The 22514-nt window shown below is 52.2% G+C and overlaps 7 protein-coding genes across 7 annotated transcripts; 2 read left to right on the forward strand and 5 right to left on the reverse strand.

The window, feature by feature from the left end:
* Positions 1 to 40: 40 nt before the first annotated feature.
* B0I36DRAFT_341448 (uncharacterized protein) lies at positions 41 to 1050 on the forward strand. Its single transcript, XM_046156010.1, has one exon. The coding sequence runs from the start codon at positions 228 to 230 to the stop codon at positions 585 to 587; it is 360 nt and encodes a 119-aa protein (XP_046004366.1). The 5' UTR covers positions 41 to 227; the 3' UTR covers positions 588 to 1050.
* B0I36DRAFT_56897 (uncharacterized protein) lies at positions 712 to 2275 on the reverse strand. The gene is made up of 3 exons (XM_046163036.1): positions 2120 to 2275; positions 1545 to 2022; positions 712 to 1473 (listed from the first exon to the last, which is right to left on the reverse strand). The coding sequence occupies exons 2-3, from the start codon at positions 2006 to 2008 to the stop codon at positions 837 to 839; spliced, it is 1101 nt and encodes a 366-aa protein (XP_046004367.1). The 5' UTR covers positions 2009 to 2022; positions 2120 to 2275; the 3' UTR covers positions 712 to 836.
* B0I36DRAFT_356477 (uncharacterized protein) lies at positions 2083 to 2427 on the reverse strand (the record flags this gene model as incomplete). Its single annotated transcript, XM_046157639.1, has 1 exon — positions 2083 to 2427. One exon carries the CDS (start codon positions 2425 to 2427, stop codon positions 2083 to 2085), a length of 345 nt encoding a protein of 114 aa, XP_046004368.1.
* A 372-nt stretch (positions 2428 to 2799) lies between these two features.
* Positions 2800 to 3961, forward strand: B0I36DRAFT_341451 (uncharacterized protein). Its single transcript, XM_046156011.1, has one exon. The coding sequence runs from the start codon at positions 2982 to 2984 to the stop codon at positions 3852 to 3854; it is 873 nt and encodes a 290-aa protein (XP_046004369.1). The 5' UTR covers positions 2800 to 2981; the 3' UTR covers positions 3855 to 3961.
* A 1153-nt stretch (positions 3962 to 5114) lies between these two features.
* Positions 5115 to 8555, reverse strand: B0I36DRAFT_257304 (uncharacterized protein; the record flags this gene model as incomplete). The annotated part of the gene is made up of 6 exons (XM_046151009.1): positions 5115 to 5840; positions 5898 to 7527; positions 7579 to 7718; positions 7767 to 8078; positions 8135 to 8188; positions 8238 to 8555. 6 exons carry the CDS (start codon positions 8553 to 8555, stop codon positions 5115 to 5117), a joined length of 3180 nt encoding a protein of 1059 aa, XP_046004370.1.
* A 583-nt stretch (positions 8556 to 9138) lies between these two features.
* Positions 9139 to 10464, reverse strand: B0I36DRAFT_356480 (uncharacterized protein; the record flags this gene model as incomplete). Its single annotated transcript, XM_046157640.1, has 1 exon — positions 9139 to 10464. The coding sequence occupies one exon, from the start codon at positions 10462 to 10464 to the stop codon at positions 9139 to 9141; it is 1326 nt and encodes a 441-aa protein (XP_046004371.1).
* Positions 10465 to 15606: 5142 nt separating this feature from the next.
* B0I36DRAFT_400961 (uncharacterized protein) lies at positions 15607 to 17873 on the reverse strand (the record flags this gene model as incomplete). Its single annotated transcript, XM_046161691.1, has 3 exons — positions 15607 to 17226; positions 17507 to 17685; positions 17809 to 17873. The coding sequence occupies 3 exons, from the start codon at positions 17871 to 17873 to the stop codon at positions 15908 to 15910; spliced, it is 1563 nt and encodes a 520-aa protein (XP_046004372.1). The 3' UTR covers positions 15607 to 15907.
* Positions 17874 to 22514: the final 4641 nt, after the last annotated feature.

Genomic DNA, 22514 nt, shown 5'->3' on the forward strand with positions numbered 1-22514 from the left:
CATGTATTATCACACAGACCGCCCCGCCATCTGGTTGCGGGTGTAGGCTGGGACAAGGTCAGTCCACAAGAGGCCTTTGGACTAAACGTCCTTATAGGTATACTAGTAGCTCTCCAGTTTGCGAGGCGCTATAGCTTCCACTTATCTACGCTGAATAAATACCCCAGAGTGCTAGCCAGGAGACGGGCAGGGCGGGGCGGGACGGCAAGGCGGCCGAGTCGATCGCCATGATCAGCGCAGCGTGGGCGCCGCGAGCCGACCGAAGGCCGACCGCGGACCAGGCGTCCATGGAGCTGTACCTGACCCAGCAGCACTGCTCCCGCACTGTCATGAGCCAGTTCCTCGACGCGAGACGTGACTGGACGTGGTGCATGGAGGGCGACGAGCTCTGCGGCGTCTGCCCCCAGCACCACACGGACGAGCGGCCGGTCGATGTCGAGCTTCGTCTGCCGGCACCGCCCCTACTGTACCAATACCCTTCTGGATCAGGTCCGCAACCTGGATCAGGTCCGCGAAATGCTTGGTCAGGGTCCGTGCGCACTGGACCAATGATGAAATGGCCTGTGCGTCAAGTCCCTACGCTGTAATTTCCCCCTGACCGTGATGCGATGCGTGAATGAACACCAACTCAACATGGATCCTCATTGTCCGTTACGTTTTCCAGAAAAGCCCGTGCAGCATGGAAGAGACACTGTTACAAAACCTCCAGCTTTCCATCGATGAAGATGAAGGGATCATTCTCTGCTGTCGACCCGGGTGCCTCTTTGGCCTTTCCGACAAGGCTTCCCAAGTAAACGACCATCTTCGGGACAAGCTTGTCATAAAGTGCTGAAAAGTCAACGACAGAGACTGACCCGATTCTTGCGGAACCGCAAACCTCCCTTTAGGAGTATAGCCATGATCGCTCTTCCGCACCCTTGGTTCCCCGCCGCAGCCGTGACGACCTCTTGCGTGATCTTGAACTCGTCTCCCCGCTGCTCTAGGAGTATAGCAATGATCGCTCTTCCGCACCCTTGGTTCCCCGCCGCAGCCGTGACGACCTCTTGCGTGATCTTGAACTCGTCTCCCCGCTGCTCTAGGAGTATAGCAATGATCGCTCTTCCGCACCCTTGGTTCCCCGCCGCAGCCGTGACGACCTCTTGCGTGATCTTGAACTCGTCTCCCCGCTGCTCTAGGAGTATAGCAATGATCTCTCTCCCGCACTCTTGATTCCCCGCCACAGCCGTGACGACCTCTTGCGTGATCCGGACCTCACCTCCCCTATTGAGTCGACTGGCAGCCTGGGCCACATGCTGACTCGTGTGCTGGCTGGCGTGCTGGACAAGTCTCGAAGGGAAAATGGATGTCGAAGGAGCATTAGCTTTGATTGGGGGATCAGACGTCGGTTTTGCGTGATGTTTGGCACTGAGGTCCGGGAGAGTGTTGGTGTGGAGTTTCGCCTTTTCGGGGTTTGGCTGGTATTGAGACTCGGGACTTTGTCTCAAACGGTTAGCATTGCTCAGACACTGGCTGTTAGGATGTAGCTGCGTATCGGCCAAACGTACGCTTCTTCCAGCACAGTCCTTAACGGCGTCGCGAGCTGATGTTTCTCCTCAGTAGACGCGGGTGTTTCTGCTCCATCCGGCAGGGTACCTATAACAATACGTTCCGGTGTATTCGCGAAGTCAATGTGGAAAGGTGTTACTCGTCGCCCACCTTCGCGTTCTGATATCCTTTCTGTCCGATTGAGCTTCGCGGATATCCGGGAACAGAGTCGGCCAACAAAGACGGGCTGCTCCTCGTTTCGACTTTCTTTGAGCGCAGCCGTAAGGAAGGTGGTGAAACTGTCCTTTTCTCGGAGGGGAGCCACGCTCTCAAAACCCGAGGCGACGATTGCCTCCACTGTGCTGGCCCCGTCAGTGGACAGGACTGACGAAGCAGCGAAGCAACAATCCAGAAGGAACAGGACATGGGAGTGGCAATCATCGAGAAACAGCGACTGAAGGGCGCTCCAATTGATTTTCGGCATCGTTATAAAGGACGCTGATGACGGGTCATCTCTTCCAGGGAATGTCAGACCAACAACAACAACAATGACCTAGTCTAGTCGTCAAAGGATTGAAAGATATTGGATACTAACCGCAACCAAATGCAATCTTTGTCCTTGTTGTTGAGGCCGTGGCCGCCGTAATAGATGATCAGGAGCGTGTGCGGCTTATCATGACCCAAGAAGGACAAAAGTTCTGCAGTGAGGGTTTGCTGGGGATTTTTGGACTCGATTTCGTACTCCTGTACATGGAAGTTGTATGCCAACAGTTCCTTAGCTAGGCTCTTCAACTGCTGTTTGAACTGATTTTGTGCCGAGTCCTTCCAGCAGATCATCAGCACCTTGACTGCCGAGTACGGAGACCGGTTGAGGCCACCCGGAAGAGGAGCCGGCTGCGACATTTCCAACTCCGCGGTTGGTTCAAAGTCCAAGCTTATTGGAACAATCAATCTGCGTGATCTCTCCCAGGAGGAATGCTTGGTTTCGGACCTTCTGCGCTGGCGTTATGGAGGTTTTGAGTGTGCGGCTTGGGGGACTCGGGGTGAATCCAGCGAGATTTTTCGTGCTGGAGCGGGGGATGATGGCGTGATTACGTAATACTTGGCATGGTGGGCCAGATCGCCGGGGTTGATGCCCGATCTCAGCTGGTGCCCGGAAAATGACATGGTGTCGGCTGGCAGCGGCTGCCGCCCGCCACAAACCTTGCTGCCGGCTAGCGCATGGCCGAACTTTGTGGGTTGTGGCGGGCGGCACCTACTCCAAAACGACTCCCCATCATGAATAAATATCGTGAGGAGTCTGAATCTTTCCCTGTCAAAGGACGAACTGTATCAGCCCTCGTTCTTTTACGGAGATTGTGACCCCGGCTCGACCCAACTACTGGATTTTGGCGTCTGAACCCCCGGTTCGAATTGCACTCGCCATCCGGCGCAGAAAGATCAGCGCGTCCTTGAGCATGGCGCCGAGTCTTGCAGAGCTTTATCGGGCAGCTATGATCCCGCATCGGTTCGGATATGCCCTTTACGAGCCCGTGGCATTTATCAGCCTCCGCCCTGGAATGCTAGGATATCTCGACGAATACCGGCGCTGGCATTCGATTCTGGATCTTGCGGATGCCGAAGCCATCACCGCCGCCGGGTACACGCCGATCGGCCGCTTGCAGCGATGCGACCCGGACCCCCGGCGCTGGGGTCCCCGTGTCTCCAGCAACACGAACGAGGCCAACGTCGAGCTTGGCGGTGCAATCAATGCCCAGAGTCTAGGCCTGCCTGTGGGAATCGCAGGCGCGGTACGGTACAGCACTAATGCCGACTTCGGCGCGGTCCTGATGTGCGACGACGACGTTATTTCCGAGGGCTATGACTTCCGCAATCCCTTTTTGGACTGGCTGAAGGAGAACTCGAAGAAGCTTCTGGCCGACTACCCTGATTTGAAAAGGCATGGCGTGTGCGCTACAACATGGACATACTCGGCTAGCGACATTCACATCAACGCATGGACTAATTCGAATACCAACCTGACTGTCGGCTTTGTCGTAGATGCCGAGCCCGTGGCCCGAGGCCATTCAGAAATGTCGTGGGTTAGGTCGCGATCTAGCAGTGGGTGGATGGCCTGGACTGGCCAGAAAAGGGTGGTGTTCTTCACCGGTGTGAAAATCAAGTATGGTACCTTCCACGTGAGGGAAAAGGCAGAGAGCAGTTGGCGCGGAGCAAAGGACGCTTTTTTGGTTACGGGGCTGGATGGAGGCGAGTCTTGTGAAGCTATTGCAGAGTTCTTCGGCGACGACTGGGAGGAGATAAAGGAGGATGAGGAGGAACAGGACGACTGATTTTTAAGGCAATAATTCGTATTTCCGCTATTCTTTTGTTTCTTCCTCTCCTTAGGCAAGCTGATTTTATCAGCTAGTTCACCATCAATATACTCCACTTATCAGTATCAGCCCTGCAATACTCCTGTAGTGTATGAAACTTGCGCTCATGAGGTAGATTGGGCATCGCATCTCAATGGGGCGAGTTGCAAAGACATTGCCGGCGATCCCATCGTGAGGCAACACACCAAAACCGGACTTAGCGACTAGAAAATCGAAGAGTTGCTCTCAGTACAGACCCAGTCCTTGACGCGAGGACGGGTATTACTGCGCCTCGGACTAGCTAGCAGCCTACGGACACATGATATCAGCCATATCAAGGAGTAGTCCACCCTCCCAATTGTTCAGCCGTATCGGCGTAAATCAGAAACCCAGGCGCCAGAGAAAGTCCGCTTGAGATTGCATGGCATCGAAATCCACAATCGGGCTTTTGGGAATAAACTCGTAAACGAGAGCGTAATAATCTTCCGTTGGTAGGATCTCGCGCGTTGTCCGATCCAGTGTGACTCGACGAGGCCGGAGCCTGGGTTGGAGGGCGCATAACTCTGCGCCAGGAACCTTCATGCTGACTACTACTGGTCCTGACTGACTGCTACTGGTCCTTATTGCTACTGGTCCTAACTGACTGCTGACTATTACTGGTCCTGACTGACTGCTACTGGTCCTCATTACTACTGGTCCTCATTACTGACTGCTACTGGTCCTCATTGCGTACTTCTGGCATACAAATACATTTGCGTAAGCCTACGCCATGTTCTCGTCACCAAAATCGCGCCCATCACATTGAACCCCGGTGCCTGACCCTCTATGTGCGGTAAAGTGGCCTACGATTATTCGCCGTCATCAGACCTCCCTCACGTGGGTGACAGACGCTGCAGAAGGGCGCCAAGGGTGGGGTGGAGCTGAGCAGAGAGGCTACCAGCCCAACGATGGCCCCACATCCTCTTCGTCGAGAGATCCACTGACCGTCCGGTCGGAGGCGTGTACCATTTGGGCTCCGCGGGCCGGTGGCGACTTCGAATACGATCTTGATCATGACCCTGAGCGATACTTAGATCCATTTGAGCAGGTTCTGACGTGACTGCTGACGCCAGTGAGAGCAAGTAGCGTATATTTATGTACTACTGGTCGACGAGAAAGAGATACTTAATCGAACGATAGGCTAGCCGCCACTTATGACTTCACTGCTTTGTATTGTTCGAAATGGCTGCAGGGAAAGTGCTATATACAATGATCTTGGCCAGGTGAGATCGCTACGAAGATTACTCGTCCTGACGGACATCCTATGGCCAGCGTCGATTCTATTACAGAAGAACTTCCCGGTCGGTACGATTGGGGTAGCCATAGGACCTGGTGCGAGTTCCAAGTGACCCACGCGCGGTCCTTGCTGAGCCCGACGCCCCGGCGATCGACAAATTGTGGGAGAGGAGTTGATACCGACGGTACTGTCGTCGGCGTCGCCGAAATCAACAACGGCGATGGCGATGACGCTAACGGGGATGCACTGCTCAAAGTAAACGTGCCGATGCTTGTGGAGAGGGAGGAGCCAGTTGCGCCAAAGGCAAGGTGAGTAATATATGTGCCGACATAGAGTGTCGCTGTCGCCTTGCAGGCGCCCGTTGCCACATCCCAGAGCTTGATGGTCTTGTCGCGAGATGCTGATGCTAGCTTCGTTGCGTCGTGCGAGAATACGACCGACGAGACCCAGTCGCTATGGCCCTCGAGCGTTGCCGTGCAGGCGCCCCAATCCGAATCTACTTGCGGCGGTAGAGAAAGCCAAGCCGGAAATTGGTTTCGGAACCTCTTCCGGACGACGCTTCGCTGTGGTGCGAACACGATGGCAGAAGAGTAGACTTGAAGAGGCGATGCATCGATAACAGTGCAATAATTCAGAATTACCCGTCGCGTATCAATCAGAAACGCGAAGATGTTGCTGCTCTTTTCCCGCTATATAAAAGTCAGGACGTTACGCAACTAAACCGGAAAGGTAGCAGGAGAACGCACATCGAGTAAACCTAGCAAATCATCCACCATACCGATACTCTCCGAGACCCGCCCCAAAAGGCCTAACGCTTCGAGCCAGTGAAGGAGGTGGTCGGTCAGAAAATGGTCGGCGAGGTCGCCGTCCCGAATCCTACACTTGCTCTCCTTCCAGTGGTAGGTCCAATACCGACAGGCGTACTGGACCTCAGGCGGCAGGCCGTCGTCGATAATCCGCTGCTTGACTTCAGACCGGCGCGTTCCTGGCAGGCGCAGACCGCAGATGTCTCTCTTGAGGGTATCGCCTGTCGATAGCAGCTGTAGGCACTGGGTCGCCAGCCGCTCATGGGCTTGCCGTCCGTCGACCCAGAAGGGGTACTTGTCTTGTTCTTTACCCTTCTCAGGATCGACGAGGAAGTCGCGGAAGGATAGGTGGAGTAGCCGTACCGGCATCCCCGAGTCTGATGGGATGCTCAGAACGGAGTGGAGTAGGTCTAGTTGATCTTCGATGGCGTCAAGAGGAACCGCTAGAAGGCGTGCGAGAGAAGATGTCGAAAGAGGGTGGGCCAGGAGGACGATGGAGCCGATGAACTGTTTGAATCTTTCTGTCACTTGGCACTTCTCCGATTCGGGGAGCCCCACCAGCAACTGTTTCAGTACAGGGAGATAGATTGCGTCCAAATTAGATTTCCGGCTTGCCTGGTACTCCAGGATTTTTGCCAGCTGTTCCTTCGGGCCACCAATGTTTCGATTTTGGATGAAGCGGCAAACGGTCGCGGCGACGATGAATAAGGGGATAGCCATATCAACCAACTTCTGAACGGTTCCTGCGCCAGGCCAATGGGGAGGTAGCTGCCGGTTTGGCGTGACAGATTTATTATAACACTTCCGGATCTCGGTGAATTCGTGCTCCAGGAATGCGGTGATGTCGTGCTCGATATCGGGCTGGGGGATCTGGTGGAGAATCAGATCCTCGTAACTGCCACTGATGTCCTTAAATCCGAGCCGAATAGGCAGCTCAGGCCTGCTTGTGACGAAGAATCTCAGGCGGACGGAGAGCAGCTGCTTTGCTTCTGGCAAGAGGCCAATGATATTTGTAACATCTCTCCCATGTCTCTCTTGGTCGCACTCGTCGAGTGCGTCTATCAAGACGACCATTGTCCTCAAAGGAGTCTGCGAATCTAGAGCCCCCCTCAAGGGTTCCAGAAGGAGCTTCTTGAACTGCTCTCTTGTCAACTTTTCGTTGATGCTGGGATCGGCCTCGATTGCGTTTCGCATGTGCTCCGCCATGGAAGGAATGCGACAAGCGAGCTGCGCAGCGACCGTGGTGAAGAAGCGGGAAGCTCCACCGCGGTCGCCTTCGCCTCTCTTGAAGAAGAAGCTGGCGCCAAGACGTTCGCGAGCGGCGAATTCGTGCGCTACCGTGCGAGAAATCGTGGACTTGCCGGTGCCAGCCTGGCCCTGCAGCCAGTATATGCATTTTCCTTCCCTGTCGTTCGCCCATTCGTAAATATGTTGGATGACTCCGGTACGGGTGCCGTCAAGGCATCTCGCCTCGTGCTCCTCGGTCTTCGAGTCGAATGTGGCGCCCTCTGCAACCTTCAGATTCGCCACAACATACCGCTGGTTGGCGTTCAAGGTTGGCTCGCTAGTGCTTCTGCAATGTTAACTGGAATTGCAAGGGAGATTAGCTGGAATTACGTACGGTTTAAGTCTGTCTAGCACTTTCTTGAGTTCAGTGTACAGCTGATCTTCTCGTCGGCTACATTTGTTGAGGCCAGAATGATCGGTGTCGATCGAAATGATCTGAGCCGCGTAGCCTTGTGCTGAATCGGGGGTAACAATCTCGAGCAAGGTTAGATAGCGTCGGATATGCGTTGTGCCCGCACTTACTGGACCAATCCAGAGCCATCCGAGCAAGTAGGTATCCATGCTCTCACAGAAGGAGACTATCTCGGTTTTTTGTCGTCTGCTTTCTATAGGATTCATACGGCGTCGGAAGCGGATTTCTAGGTCAGCGAGCTGTGGACGATGATTCCTCAGAGAAAGGAGAAGGGTATTCTTAGACCCTAGGAAGCCGGTCAGGAAGGCCGCAGCAGCACCGAAAACAGACACTGGCGAGCCCTGATGAGGAGTTCCGAGGAAAACGATGCCACATGTATCGTCAGCGATATCCTGTGAGTCGTCGCCGGGCTGACACAAAGCCTTGAGAAAGATCATTAGAGCTAGGCGCGCAATAGGCTAAGTGGGAGCTAGCATACCTCTTTTATGATGATACCACCGAAGCTATGACCGATGAAGATGATCGGAATGCGCTGGCACAGGCGTCAGCAATGCTATGTAGAGGCATTCGCGAAATCGTACCGGATGCCTTGATCGGTGGCATTTTAACTGCTGCAGGAGCATGTAGCCGATCTCCTGGGCCGTTTTAACGGGGGCATTGATGAGCCAGTCTGAGTTGTGGGCAAAGCTTAGGATTCTGGCAGCCGGGAAGTCGGGCAGCAGAAGGTCTTTGAGCAGGTGAACGCGCTGTACGCTGGCTGGGTCTGTCGAATTGGCTGGAGCTTGGCACGTCCATGTGTACTCTGGGTGAGCGCCGAGGCCGTGGACTGCGACGATTCTGGCAACCTTAGCGGGACGTTGGATGACAAGACGGGAGCGTGTCTTACTCGAATTTGGCATCCTTGGGGTTCGAGACGACCTGCTTGGTATGATCGCCCCGCCACATCGTATTAGTAGTCAACGAAACTATGCCTGCTGCCTTCCCTTACCGTATGATGCACCAGGAACAGGCGTGATGAAACCTCTACCTGCCCTACCAGCACTTAGGTTTGTGTGACGGCCCTTGTCGCAATTCTTTCAATCTTTTCCAGCACCAATTCGAATCGATCGTCTTCCTTGGCAAACTGGACCATCTCAGAGTGCGGACAGTTGATTAGACAGGCGTGATCCGTTTTATCCGACAGAGAGGCCGTTTCGATTCTTAGACAGTAAATTGCCCGATGCCGTCCGGTGGGGAAATTGCATTGTAGAGAATGGTTGGAAGACGAACAACAGTGGTTTAGAATAAGCTAAATACTTCGATTTTATGCGAACAGTTTATAAAAGGGGTGTGAACCACATCCTTACTCCCATTGGCCGCGAGACCCACCATTTCGTCTCAGAAATCTCTTAGGAGCATAAAACAAGCCGTTAATCACCGTTTTAGCAGATTGACCAGCTGTTTCGAGTGTACTTCAATCATGGGAATGACTCAGTTACCGTTCTAAGCGTCCTCTAATTTCCAATATTCCCCCCCATCTAGTCTACTTCTATATTTCTTAAAGCCACCCACTTCTATAGGATGGCGTTCCCAACGATGACTATAGTAGCGACCTGCTTCGTCTAGTCCCTTTGGCGCTTCAATTTCCATAGTATAGAAAGAGTTAATCTGGCAAATGACTTCATAGACCGTTGCGTTAGGAGGAAGCTCAATGACAGCCTTACCCCCGTCGTCGAGATTATCTACATGTAGTTTTGCTCCATTCTCGAACAAAACAGCATTAGGATTCACTAGAGAGTTCCTACCATTACTGTCAATATACGCGTTCCACGCCCAATTCCCATTACTCCAGGTCCACTCCATGCTGCGCAGCTTAGAGGGTTTGTAGGTTACGCGGGTATCGATATTGTTGAAGAAGCTGTACACGTAGTCGTAACCGAGGTTTTCAATAGGAACGAGTTGATCTATAGGCTTCTTCCACATTTGACAACGAGCAAACAGCAAGGGACTCCTTGAAGACTTGAAGTCTTGTTGGCTTATATAGGCGATAAGGCAGACCAAAAACTGCTGATATATCCATCCATCCCGTTTGAAGTCATTAATGAGTTCATCCTGCAGTCCTTTAGCTTTCCAACTCTCGGTTGCTTTCGCCAAGGACCAACCCGGTTCCCAAAACCATTCACTGTCGACCTGACTTGTCCTTTGTGAATCCTTGGTCGTTTCGGGATTTTCGAGTGTTGTGACCTCAGTGGTGAGAATTTGTATTCCCGCATCTCGATATTTTTGTTGCTGATTTTCTATCCGTTCAAGTTCTTCCTCGAAGTCGCTTTCCACTTCAATAAATCTGTTGTGCATAATCGCATCATAATAGCGCTGGAACCTGGACGCTTCGGGTTGACGCTCTGCCCACTCTCTCTGCCGCTGCAGCCAATTCCATGGCGTATCGCGTTTTCCTGCATAATCGGGACATCGGGACTCGATAACCAATCTGTCTATTGCCATGGAGATTGTATACCATGTTACCAGATTCTCGTCCCCGACATGTTCAATATTCTTAAAGATGTACCTGACGACGAGTAAGAACGTTGAAGCCATTGTTTTGCACTGACTGAGTATGCCAGTGTTGCTGCGCTCTCGGCCCTCATACAGCCCTAGCTCCATCCAGTCGGTGACCAAACTATCTAAACGCTCCCGAAGCTTTGAGGGACTAAGATCCTTGACCTCTTTCTCGATTTCTCCCAGTTCAGGTACTAGACGGGACAGGGCAGGATCTCGTGCCCAGTCTTGGCTACACCACTCCGCGATTACGTCACTAGCAGCGTCGCGCATTGTGCAAGTAGGCGTGCTTTGACGTCCTTCGCTATTCCTCGCACTTTCTAGGTTGTCAGGTTTGGCAGTAAAACTCCCCTTCGTAGTCGTTTTTGCCTTCGTAGCCTTTGTTTTTCTCTCGATTTTCGTAGTGGTCGTAGCTCTTTCAATCTTGGTATTACTTCTGGACCTCGCAACTGCCTCTCCATCTACAGCGTTCTTCACTTTCGTAGCGCCGCCCTGTAATTGAGTCTGAGTCCCTTTCTGGGAACGTGTCTGACTTCTAGTTGATACCATTGTTCTGATGCGTCAAGTGTGTCCTCTGGATTGATTTTAAATATTGCACGAGGATGAATAACGTAACCCACGGGTGACCCGCCCACACGGGTGACCCGCCCACTTTCCCAATCTTTCTGTACAAGCTATCTTTAATCCCATATTCCTCCACCAAAAATCATGCCACAGCAATCAAATGAAGGCGACATTATTCTAGCGCTAAACGCGCTTCAATCCGATCCAAAATTAAGCGTACGAAAGGCTGCGCAGATCTACAAAGTCCCTCGTACGACACTTCGCGACCGAAAACGCGGCGCACAGCAAAAACGCGATACCCGACCACCCTGCCAGAAATTGACTTCGTACGAAGAGGAGAGTATTATACGATACGTAATCGACCTAGGTTCGCGATCATTTCCACCGCGACTTAGTGGTGTTCGAGAAATGGCGGATCGACTCCTCGCCGTACGCGACGCGCCGCGTGTCGGAACGAACTGGGCCTCAACCTTCATACGACGACGATCAGAGCTCCGTACGCGTTTTAATCGAAGAATCGACTACCAGAGAGTCCTCTGCGAAGATCCAGACGCGTATCGCGCGTGGTTTGAGCTCGTACGAAATATAGTCGCGAAATACGGGATCCACGATGACGACATCTATAACTTCGACGAAACGGGCTTCGCGATGGGCAAAATCTCCGCCGAAACTGTCGTTACGACCTCCGATCGACGCGGGAGGCCAAGAGCCGTACAACAAGGTAATCAGGAATGGGTTACAGTAATCCAGGGTATCGCGTCGTACGGCTATTCAATCCCGCCGTACATTATCTTCGCCGGGAAGGTCCACCTCGACTCCTGGACCGCGAATAGCCCTCTACCGGCCGACTGGGTAATCGCGCTTTCAGAAAACGGTTGGACGACGAACGAGAGAGACCTAGAATGGGTAAAACACTTTGATTTCCATACAAAGAGTCGTACGAAGGGTACTTACCGCCTCCTTATCCTCGACGGCCACGAGAGCCACCATTCCGTCGATTTCGAGCTCTACTGCAAGGAACAGAATATTATCACGCTCTGTATGCCTGCTCATTCGTCGCATAAGCTCCAGCCTCTCGATGTTGGGTGTTTTGGACCTCTGAAACGGGCGTACGGTAAAGAAATCGAAGGTCTAATGCGGGCGCACGTAACCCACGTTTCAAAGGAGGACTTCCTCCCAGCCTTTTATAAGGCGTACGACGCTGCAATGACCAAATCAAACATCCAGGCAGGCTTTAGAGCGACAGGCCTAGTACCGTACGACCCGAATTATGTGATTTCGCAGCTAGATATGAAGTTTCATACGCCGACACCACCAGGTTCCTCTGCTGGACTACCACCCCCATGGGTTTCAAAGACGCCGAACAACCTAATTGAGACCGAATCGCAGACGAAGTATATTGAAAATCGCATCGTACGACACCAGAATAGCTCACCGTCGTCCATTGTTGAGAGCCTACGGCAGCTGAGAAAAGGAGTTATAATGATGGTACACGAGCAGGACCTTATGCGCCAAGAGCTCGCCGAACTTCGAGATGCAAATGACCGCCTTAGCCGCCGTCGTCGTACGAAAAGAAAGCAGCTACAGAAAGGAGGGTCCCTCACGATTGATCAGGCAAAGGATTTGAAGGCTCAAATCGATGTGACGCAGCAGTTAATAGCGGAAACGAGTCAGAATAGTGGTCGTACGAGGAGGCCCGAAACGCGCGCGCGACGATGTGGCGTCTGCAGCGAGCCCGGTCATAATGCTCGTACGTGTCAGAAAGTTGTATCTGCCTCTGAAGAAGAGGATTCTGAATAGTTTCAATTGATTTGAGGCGTTGTGGTTGAATTGACTTATATATTGTCGTACGAGTACTGGGAGGGTGACCCGGTCGCTTGTGTGACCCGCTTGCTTGTGGATTACGTTATAGCAGAAGATATCTCTGTATTCCTGTCCACCTTGTGGACGCGCGTAAGCGATATTGAGATGACTACCTCCGCGCGGATAGCGTTCCATTCCTACGTCCTACTGGCCGGTATTACCGGCTTCCGGAACTCCTTATTGCTTAACCTTTAGTATAACTAGGTGTAAGGCCGCAGGCACTAGCAGCGCGGTGCAGGCCTAGCACTGATGTGGTGTCGATAAGGTGGAGATGCATAATGTGCGTAACTATACTACAAGTACCGAGGTATAGGGCTGTAGATAGTGGGATACTGGGGGTTGTACTGGGGTTATCGGTACGATACTATATCGTGGCCGAAACGCGTGCGCTTCGTAATAGAGAACTTAGACCTCTAAGAATTAGTCTTGCAGTAATGCGACCCCCTACCAGACATCCGACTGCTACCTGACTTACCTTATGGTGCACTGTCCTTACACTGATCGAGCCGCGTTTAGTCAGTCTTACATTACTCACCTGCGGCCTTCGCGGAGCGGGCGACATCAGGGATTGATAGTTGTTTCCGTGATTAGGACATCTCTGGGACCAACCCTGCGACGAGCAAATGGTCCGATTTAGGAAATTCCCGTCAGCCGAGTTTCAGAGCGACCGCTTCATCAGATGGAGCTCTCCTTCGGGCCGGGCTACAGAGTACCGTCAGGTGAGTCGCTAGCCGTGCTCCGCCCATCCGGCGCTCTCTTGCGGTCATGGACGGCTTTAATAGGGTCACCTAGCTTTCATTCTCTGACGCCGCTGACGCCTGTAATGGAAGTGCATCGCGAGGTGGTGGTGCGCAATTCGGAGATGGCATGCTGCTTTGGGGGTCAATGTTGGTGGTGCGTAAAAGTGGACCCGTCACACGGGATCCACCCATCATCACCAAGGGCCCCATGGCATCAACATCTTAAAAATTCGTTAAAAATGACCAGACCAGCATTATAGAGTTCTTTTCCGGCTAGTCGCCATGAGAAAAACATATTCTATCGGTTGATCTTAAAAAACCTTTTTATTTGACCGTGAACCCCTAAACCTAACCCTCATTCCTAGTTTTGAGTGCTAATCGCTGCCACAATCATCTACGGCGACAACCAGGGTGCCATAGCGATGGCTAAGAACCCCCAGTACCACTCCCGAACGAAGCATATTGCAATTCAGGAGCATTTCATACGAGAAAGGACGGCCAGAGGAGAAGTCTAGATGAAGTACATCCCTACCGACAAACAACTCGCCGATGGACTCACGAAAGCACTTCCTAAGGACCGCTTTCAGTTGTTTCGGAGGGCACTGGGAGTTGTTGGACCGGACGAGTGAGGCGACACGGGTCGAAGAGGGGATCCACGCTACGGACCTCTGCACTGGTTCCCTACGCGAGGATCCAGTGGGAGTCTACTGCCCCGAATACCGCAAGGCAACGCCGTCTAACTCACTCCCCGAGACCACCGCCGCTAGCAGGTCAAGAATGATCTGGCCGCATGGGTTGCAATTCCCGACCAGACCAAGAAGATCTGGCAAAAGATGACTCGAAGGCTCGGGGCTGTACAAGTGGACCGAAGCCGGGAAGGCCGCTGCGTGGGTTGCAAGTCCCGAACTGGACCATGGACCTTGGTACTGCCAGTAGCTGCAGTTGTTGCCAACGAGCACCAAGGACAGGAGGGCTGCTAACACGGCCTGATGCGCTGCTAACACGGCGCGATGGATCTGGCAAAAGACGAACTCTCGGCTTCGGGTGCGGTACTCAGTGGACCGAAGCCGTGAAGTATCAAAAGTGCTTTCTGCACTTGTTGAAGCAGATACCGAGGCGGGCTGCAGTGGGAGCCTTGTCTTATCCAAGACAATATTCCCCACAGCCCCGGGACGGCATCAAGCTCCGACATTTCCAGCAACACTCTTTCCTCTTTCACCCACGAAGGTGTTATTAAGGTTTTAATGAGGTTGCTAAGAACTTCTGGACTGAGTACCACCGCCTTGCTCGAGTGGGAGTGTTGGAGGTCATGGGTGTTAGACGATCAAGTCGGTGGTAAAGGCCTAGAACATTCTACGGCTATCCGTACCTGTATATAAGTAGTGGCCCTTCTACCTCTCACTTGCATGAATTAAGGAACAGGGATCTTCCCATTTCAACAAGAACGGCGATGGTAAGATTACTGTGACGGGACAAGGGCACGAACGAGGTCGAGTGCGACTTGGGTAAAATGATTGTTTACGAGGAGAGAAAGAGGAGAGGGAGAGATTCGTAAGGAAAACTCTGACTAAAGCTAACTATTTGTACAATCTTCATAAAATGAGACTATTCACAAAGTATGAAAGTCACGTGATCGTTCCCTTGCAATTATGGCCCCATTATGCTGTCCGGACCCCTGCCCGGAAGGTTTCGAAGCCCCTTTCTGGATGCCGTTCCCAGCTCCCAAGACCCCTTGCTGAGACCTTCTGCGGGCAGGGCTTGCCGACTGACAGGGCAGTACCGGGGCCGGCATTATGTCATTCCGCTATCAGTCTATCAGTTGCGAATAGCTTCAAATCTGGCCTGTTTGAACTGACAAAGGTAGCGGAATTGATTGATCTGATCTGTTAGACTGTTTGATAAACTGAACTGTGAGCAGCGCTGATTCCGCTTTGTCCCCCGACCGACCCGCGTCCTCGGTTCGAGAACAGCAGCGACGTCTTCCGCCCACGACCTGCTGTGATAGAAACCCTCCACGTCTGGCCGAGGACTGGACTTCGACAAATGAGACCAAAAGTCCCTGGGGGGTTAACTATTTCAGCTCTCCAACTGCACAAACAAAGCGCAGACTTTTTTCCATTCAGTGAGTGTCACGATCCGATCTCCGGGGTCAACCGTCTGACCGGGCGCTGTGGGGTTTATGTCCTGACAAGGTAGGTAGAACCTCGTGCAATACTGACTCTGTGCTGTCGTGCTCTCTGGGGGTTGTCGTTCGTGTCTCTTGCGAGATATCACACTTGAATCAATTGAGTGACTAGGTCAAGTGAAGGGTAAGAGTGATACTTAGATTGATCGCTGAAGTACAAAGGTAACGACTGTCTACAAGGGGATCCTCCGTGCTCTATATACCCTTTGTCCTTCATCGTGATTTCATAGAGGTGTGTTCCTGGATCACTGGATATGCTGCGATCCCCATATCCTGGATCTTGGGATATGTTGTGATCCGCATATCCTGGACCTCTGGATATGTGGCGACCCACATATCCTGGCTTGCTGACATAACGAGATGCTTACTTAACCTGGTGTGTGTCGTCCCGCGTGCATGACCTGCCCTTGTCCCTGGCCCGATCCTGCGACCTGTTGGTCGGGTCGTCACAGTGAGCTTTTAAAAGGCGAGACTCCAGCGTGCTTGATGTATCCAGTGCCATTGTTCTCGCTGCCTCGCCATATGCATCTTCAATGGACCGTCCAAAACCGAGGCTAGAGTAAAGATAGCGGGAGAAGGAGATAGCGTCGCGGTCCAGGATCTCATTCTCCATGGCGATGACGTGTCCGACTTTGTCAGCAATAACTTGGGCCTGTGATGCCGCGAAGCAGGCATTTAGAATCACAAGCTTTAGCCCTGTGTGGTGTTCGAAAACACCGGCAAGGGCTTTCGGTAGGACAAGTTGTGACAGTCCTTGGTCATTCTCGAAATATATGCCATCTTCATTGCCGTGGCCGCTGAAATGGAGAATGGTTGGGTTGAATTGGTTCAGGGCTTGTGTGATGTCCCGGATACGACAGCTGGGCACATCGTGAATCTCGAAAGCGTCTCGAAATCTTGTTTGTTGAAGACTCTCCTTGAGCTCGCGACGTTCCGTGCCAAGTTGTAGTTGTGGCTGGTCTTGAGGAGATGCAGCTAAAATGAGAACGCTGACAGGTCGCTGCATTGCCAGGAATAGATGTTGAAGCCCCTGGGTTCCCAGTGCCTGAAGGGGTTGCTCTTGGAGTATCTCCCAGAATGTGTCAGAATCCAGTTCGATGCCTTCGCAACGGACGTCAATCTCTCGGAGGCGATTCTTAGCGGTGGCTTTGATTTGCGGTTTAAATTCATCTTGAGCAATTCTCATGCCTTCGGAGAGAAAGAAGGCGGCCTCGGCGATCAACGCAAAGGCACAATGCTCGGCACTTGCCAACGCCCAGACATTGTCTAGTACGTTGGAAACCACTGTGGCGACCGGAGCAGCGATTTCGGGAATTCTGTAGAATATTCTGTTCTCTGCAAGCCTGTCGTTAATCTCGTTTGTAACTTGCTTTCGTTGTGCTACGTTGGAAACCACTGTGGCGACCGGAGCAGCGATTTCGGGAATCCTGTAGAATATTCTGTTCTCTGCAAGCCTGTCGTTAATCTCGTTTGTAACTTGCTTTCGTTGTGCAACGACGGTAGGGTTAGAAGCGTCGTTTGGATTATTGTAGAGCAGCTCGTAAGCTCCCAAGAACTGCCCAACTTCGAGTGACCAGACGTGATTGCGCTCGTATCTTAGTTTGCCAAGAACGCCTACCGGGATGCGTGAGGCCATCGTTGGCTGAACAGGAAAGCAGTGGTAATAACTGGTGAGAAAGTGAGCTACAATATGAAGTGTAGTGAGCAGTTAGGGCTCCTAGTGGGTTGATGGAATCTGAGATGAGAGCAGAATCTTGTAGTACATGAATTGTTATTACCATCTCATACAACACACCATGGGCGGAACTTTGATTTCATGCTACAAGCCATCGAAGACGCACTAGGAAAAAGAGTTTTATCTTGCTCCCAGCCACCATAAATCTTAATTACGTAACTACCTATGGTATTTAAGACTACAGTGGACGGTCCGCGGCACCGCTACGCCACCGGTTGGTGGTCATACCTTCTTCCCTCCAACCAGAAGAATGAACCTCCCCTATGGCGTATCCTGCGCCAATTTTCGGGGTTGCAAACGATACCTTCCAGTCGACCGTGCCATACCTGCTCCCGACATCTACTCTGAATTTAACTGCCGAGTCCCTTAAGAATCGATACACCAAGGTTGGATTCGGTGTCACCTCCCTTGTTCATGCAGTCGAGGAATTCCCCAGGCAGGAAAATGCATATGTGAGGTTTGATTTCCGACACACATATTCTCGCAGATCACTGACCTCATATCTTTGTTTCAGGACCCGGGGTAGTTACCTGACGACTGCGTTCCCGCTCGTCGTGCTCCAAGGGGACCGTATCACTCGTACATTGTCAGACATGCTGGACTCAGGACCCTCCCCCCCGGGTCTTGCCCAGTAACCAGATCAACCCGCGGACGACAGATTAATAGCTCGTCAAGTACATGCCACACTCACCCATGACCCGTCCCGTGATGACGTCGTGGCTTCACCTGTGGACTGCATGGAGTTTCAGCCGCACGCAGTCGCGGCAGCTTAAAAGGGCTGAGCAAACATCGCCAATCAACGCCGGAAGTCTCCCGAAATCGTACGGCAGCTGGATGTCAGAATTGACCCTCCGAATGCCTCCAGCCCCAGAGCATCGTCGAGCCGCACTTGGGTTATTGCAGACTCTGTGATGGTGGCGCCCCCCCTTTCTGCCTTCGTGGGCCCTGACTTCCGGCCACGCTGTTGGCGTGTTAATCGACCATGCGGAGAGAGCTGACCCTAGCATGTGATAACACGTGCAAGATTAGCCACGGCATACTATAAGGAGAGGGACTGGTTTATCCGACGCCGAAGAATGGGAAAAGTCCGGGCTTGGCCGAGTTCTGAGAGAATTTGTCGACTACACACACACACACACACACACACACACACACACACACACACACACACACAAAAGTTAATTACGCCTGGTGGCTGAAGAGGAACATACGGCCAGCAAAGGCTCGGGACCTACCCGATATATACCACTCCGCTTGAAATCAGAAGCTTTTCAGCAGCAAAGACAGCGAAGTGAGGCTGGAGGCGCACAGCATGCGGCTGTTTTCATCAAGAGAGCTGACCTGTGAAATCGACTGGGAACTGTACCCTTTGATTCGGACTGAAAATTGAGGTCCCGCGTCTTATTAGAGTTTCCAGCTGGTGTCTTCAGAGTTTGCAGTTCCTACTACCAACCCCCGTCCGTGGCGGCCTTCCCATACTGCTATTGGGTGAGATCACACCCGCAGGTCAGTCCTACTCGTCCACCATTTGGAATTTGGAGATGGCACGAACCCCCCCCCCCCTGAGATAGCACTAGGCTAACATTTATTTCACCCGGCCATACAAATTGCTTATAAAAGTGGAAATGCATTTTCTTCTGTCCAATCAGGTCAATAATGAATGCGTTCCCCACCTGCGAGGAGCACCTGTTCGAGCCTCGTTTTTTGACTCAGAACGTCCTTATTGAGCTTCTTCTGGGCCACTTTGCGCCACCCCTCGTGGATAATCTGCTCTAGATCTCCTGTAGTCAAATGTGCAGTGTTTTTGACGTGATATTTGACTCTCCTGACGTTCGTCTCGATCCAATTGAGATCAGGAGATAGCCCGGGACCAATAACGAGTTAACGGTCATTGTCCGCGACCCATTTCATGACCTTCTTCGAATGGTATGAGGAATCGCTATCAACTTGAAGGCGGAAATCCCTATGTCCAACATGGTTCTCTATTTCGCTATATAATAGGCGTAAAATCGGAATCAGAATATCCGCCGTCATTTTCCCATTTTTGTTTGAAGGGATCGTGTACCAGTATAACTTCGACCTGAAGTTCCAACCGACTGCGCAGACTACATACATAAGGGTCTGTTCGTTCTCGTCCTCTAGCTCTTCGGCACCCTGAATGTCATGTTCGTCGTTTTTTATGGCGTTTCTAGCGTTTCTGAGCTTCTTCGACTTCTAGCGAGGGTCCTCTAGCTATACTACCCAATGTTCGTTTCGGTCCTATGGACGGCGGTGGACCTTAGTGGTGAGTGCCGGCTGGAATCCGAAGTGAACTTCATCTATTAAGAACGATGTTTTCAGCCATTCCTCGTTATCGTACCTGCCCTCTCGAAGGCGCTATCGAACCCATCGAATTCGTGCTTTCTTAGCGTAGTTGGGGAGCCCTTCCTTCCTCGTTAAGACGCATGTATAGTACTTGAAGCTCCTGCGCATCTGGTTCCTGAATACCCTCTCACAATAGGTGACCTCGAGGCCCGACTCTACTGCCGCGATTAGCCACGGTAGGCGGTAGCCCTGCCATTTATCAGCTTCAGGGAGGTCCAGAAGCCAATGATAGATATGTTTACCGTCCTCAACGCTAAATTCGACGCGCCTACCGCGTTTATTATCGACGAGAGGGTTGTGAGCCGTACGGCGCATATAATGGTAATAGTCGGAGTCCTACCTCTTCGGTAACGGTGACGGCGATGGCGACCCCTCCTGCGAAGTCTCCTCGGACTCTGCTGTTTCTTGAAGAGGTTCAGGAATAGCACGAAGCCACCTGAAGCCAGTTCTCTTCGGAACGTTGAAGTCCGCGAAGACCTCAGCCTTCGAGAACAGCCTATTACCGTCGTTATCATGGGTGCGGCCATCAGTCGTCAGGAGGCCGCGCTTCTGCAGCCACCATATGGTGCCAAGGGGCCTTGCCCGCCGCGGCGTAGAATGCTCTTGACCGGGCATCGCGTTTCTCGGCGCAAAATGACGATAATGGAAAATGGAGATGTTTGACGCGTTTAGAATGATTGACTCAACAGAATGGTTCAAAAACCATGCGCTTAAACCGACGTCAGCGACGGTGACGTCGTCGCAAATGCCATCGCCGATTCGGTGGTTGGGGGGGTTTTGGCCCCAGTAATCCCGTGATTAGCGCCTTGGCGGACCCCGTGCCACCTTCAGATTCCAAATGGTGCTCGTCGTATCGCCAAGAAGCTCATGCACCTACCGGCGATGTGTTCCAACAATCGTGCAATGGAATGATAACATCCGAACAGGCAAACATTCACATGCTAGGTGCTCGCAGGTGAGGGGACCAGCAAGGTTCCTCGGAAAGTTCCATATCGATGCGAAACAAAATCCTTAAAGGCTCACAATAAGCCATCAAGGGGAGGTTCCGTCCAGTGACGGAAAGACCCGAGACTATGCGCCACGAATAAGACTAGCGTCGCCGTCGGGCAGCATTGCAGCACAACGCTCTGGTGAGCCAGATACAGGTTGATATGCCCTTTCACCAAGAATGGTCTTAATCACATCACTGCTCTTCTTCCCTCCAAGTAAAGCCTCGGCTGGTACTGCGGCAACAGCAAGAGATCCCTTCCTCGACTGCCCGACCATCCTGACCACTCCCTTTAGTGGCTAATGTGACGATTGACGAACGGGGAATGGCTTTGTCAGTACCCACACGTCTGGTCTTTCAGCTCTAGCATTGCAGCCTCGGCGATAGCAATTAATTGCTTTATGTCGTGCTACCTTGTCAGGCGTAGGGCGGACAGTCTCGCTGGTGGCATGTAAACTCGCCCATTATCTTGCGAATATTTTCAGCTTTCCCCGATCATTACAGAGGTACTTTCGAGGTACATTTGATGGGTGAACTTTTCCGCTTCAAATCTTACCTTCCTCGCCGGCACGTCGCGTATAGATCCCTCCTTCGCAATGCCGCATCAAATGTGAGCCATTAAAATATCTGCTTCAGCCGACGTGCCTCCTACGAGGGCTTCCACAATCGATACTTCCAAAAGCTGAACCGCCGGGCTAAATGGCGAAAATACCACATCAAAGCCTAATGGGACGATATGGACCATTAAACATGCCACATAGAGCGCGGGTTCAACTTAATGAGCTGCGGAGTTTCTCGGGCCAGATGCAGGTCAAGATCCCGGCCGCACACCATTCTTCCTCGTCGATGATCGACATGTTGACGTGGGATGACCCGGTGAGAGTGTCGAGGTCTGCCAGCGAGAACTAATTGTGACGAAGATGGCTATATGCAGTTGACATCAGACTCCTGTACAGAGAAAAGGGGGAATTCCGTGATGTCAGCACCAGACAGCCGCTACTCTGACATGTTCTGTAAACTGAGTTTAGTGGGCTGTCAAAGCTAATAAACTTGACCACGGAGGAGGGATGGGGGGCTCCGTGCCGCAGTGGCGCCAATGGTTGAAGTGCAAGAGAAAAACGTCCAAACGTCTGAGCCACTGCTACAGTAGGGCATCTTGAATGGAATCGGCATGAAGCGGCAGCTCCCTGTCCTCTGAGATCAATGCCCGCGGCTCGTTCACGCGATTTGCCCATTTCGACCAACCCTTTTCATCACCAAGCCATGGATACACAACAAACAAACCACTTCGTACAAGGTTCTCCACGATCATTGTTCTCGCTAGGTGACTCAGGAACAGATTCGTATGCCTGTTCCACAGAAGACAGACTGGCTGCGGCTGAAGGTACAAGCGATGACGACTATGGCCTAGGATGGGCTGTGTCTTCGACTTGCTCGATAACTAAGCAAGGCGTTTCATCGTTGCTAATAGAGTCGATTCTCCCGATCAGCTCCGACTGCCGCGCTACGTCCTCGGCTTCATAGGTTAGGCCAGCGATGTCGACTTCCATTTGCGACGGATATGCGTTTGTTTTGGCTTGCTGGAAGTAGGTGTCCCATTCAATATCGACGTTGATGTCTTCGCTGTAAGAGGTAGACATAGAGGACTGTTGTACAGCTGAGAAGTACCCGGATATGTGAGACCACTCCTCAGCGGCGCCTGGAAAGGTCGGATCCATATCGATGTAGTCCCACATAGTGTTGTTAAATTCCGCGTTACTTGTTTCCATCGTCAGCGGCGCCGGTACAGACATGGACGAGGAGTCTTCGGATATGGCGATATCCATCTGTGACGAGTTCGCCGGCGTGGTAAGGAGGCTAGAACCACAGTCCTACGTAAAGTTA

This window comes from Microdochium trichocladiopsis, assembly GCF_020744255.1.
Source record: "Microdochium trichocladiopsis strain MPI-CAGE-CH-0230 chromosome Unknown B0I36scaffold_16, whole genome shotgun sequence".
Lineage (NCBI taxonomy): Eukaryota > Fungi > Ascomycota > Sordariomycetes > Xylariales > Microdochiaceae > Microdochium > Microdochium trichocladiopsis.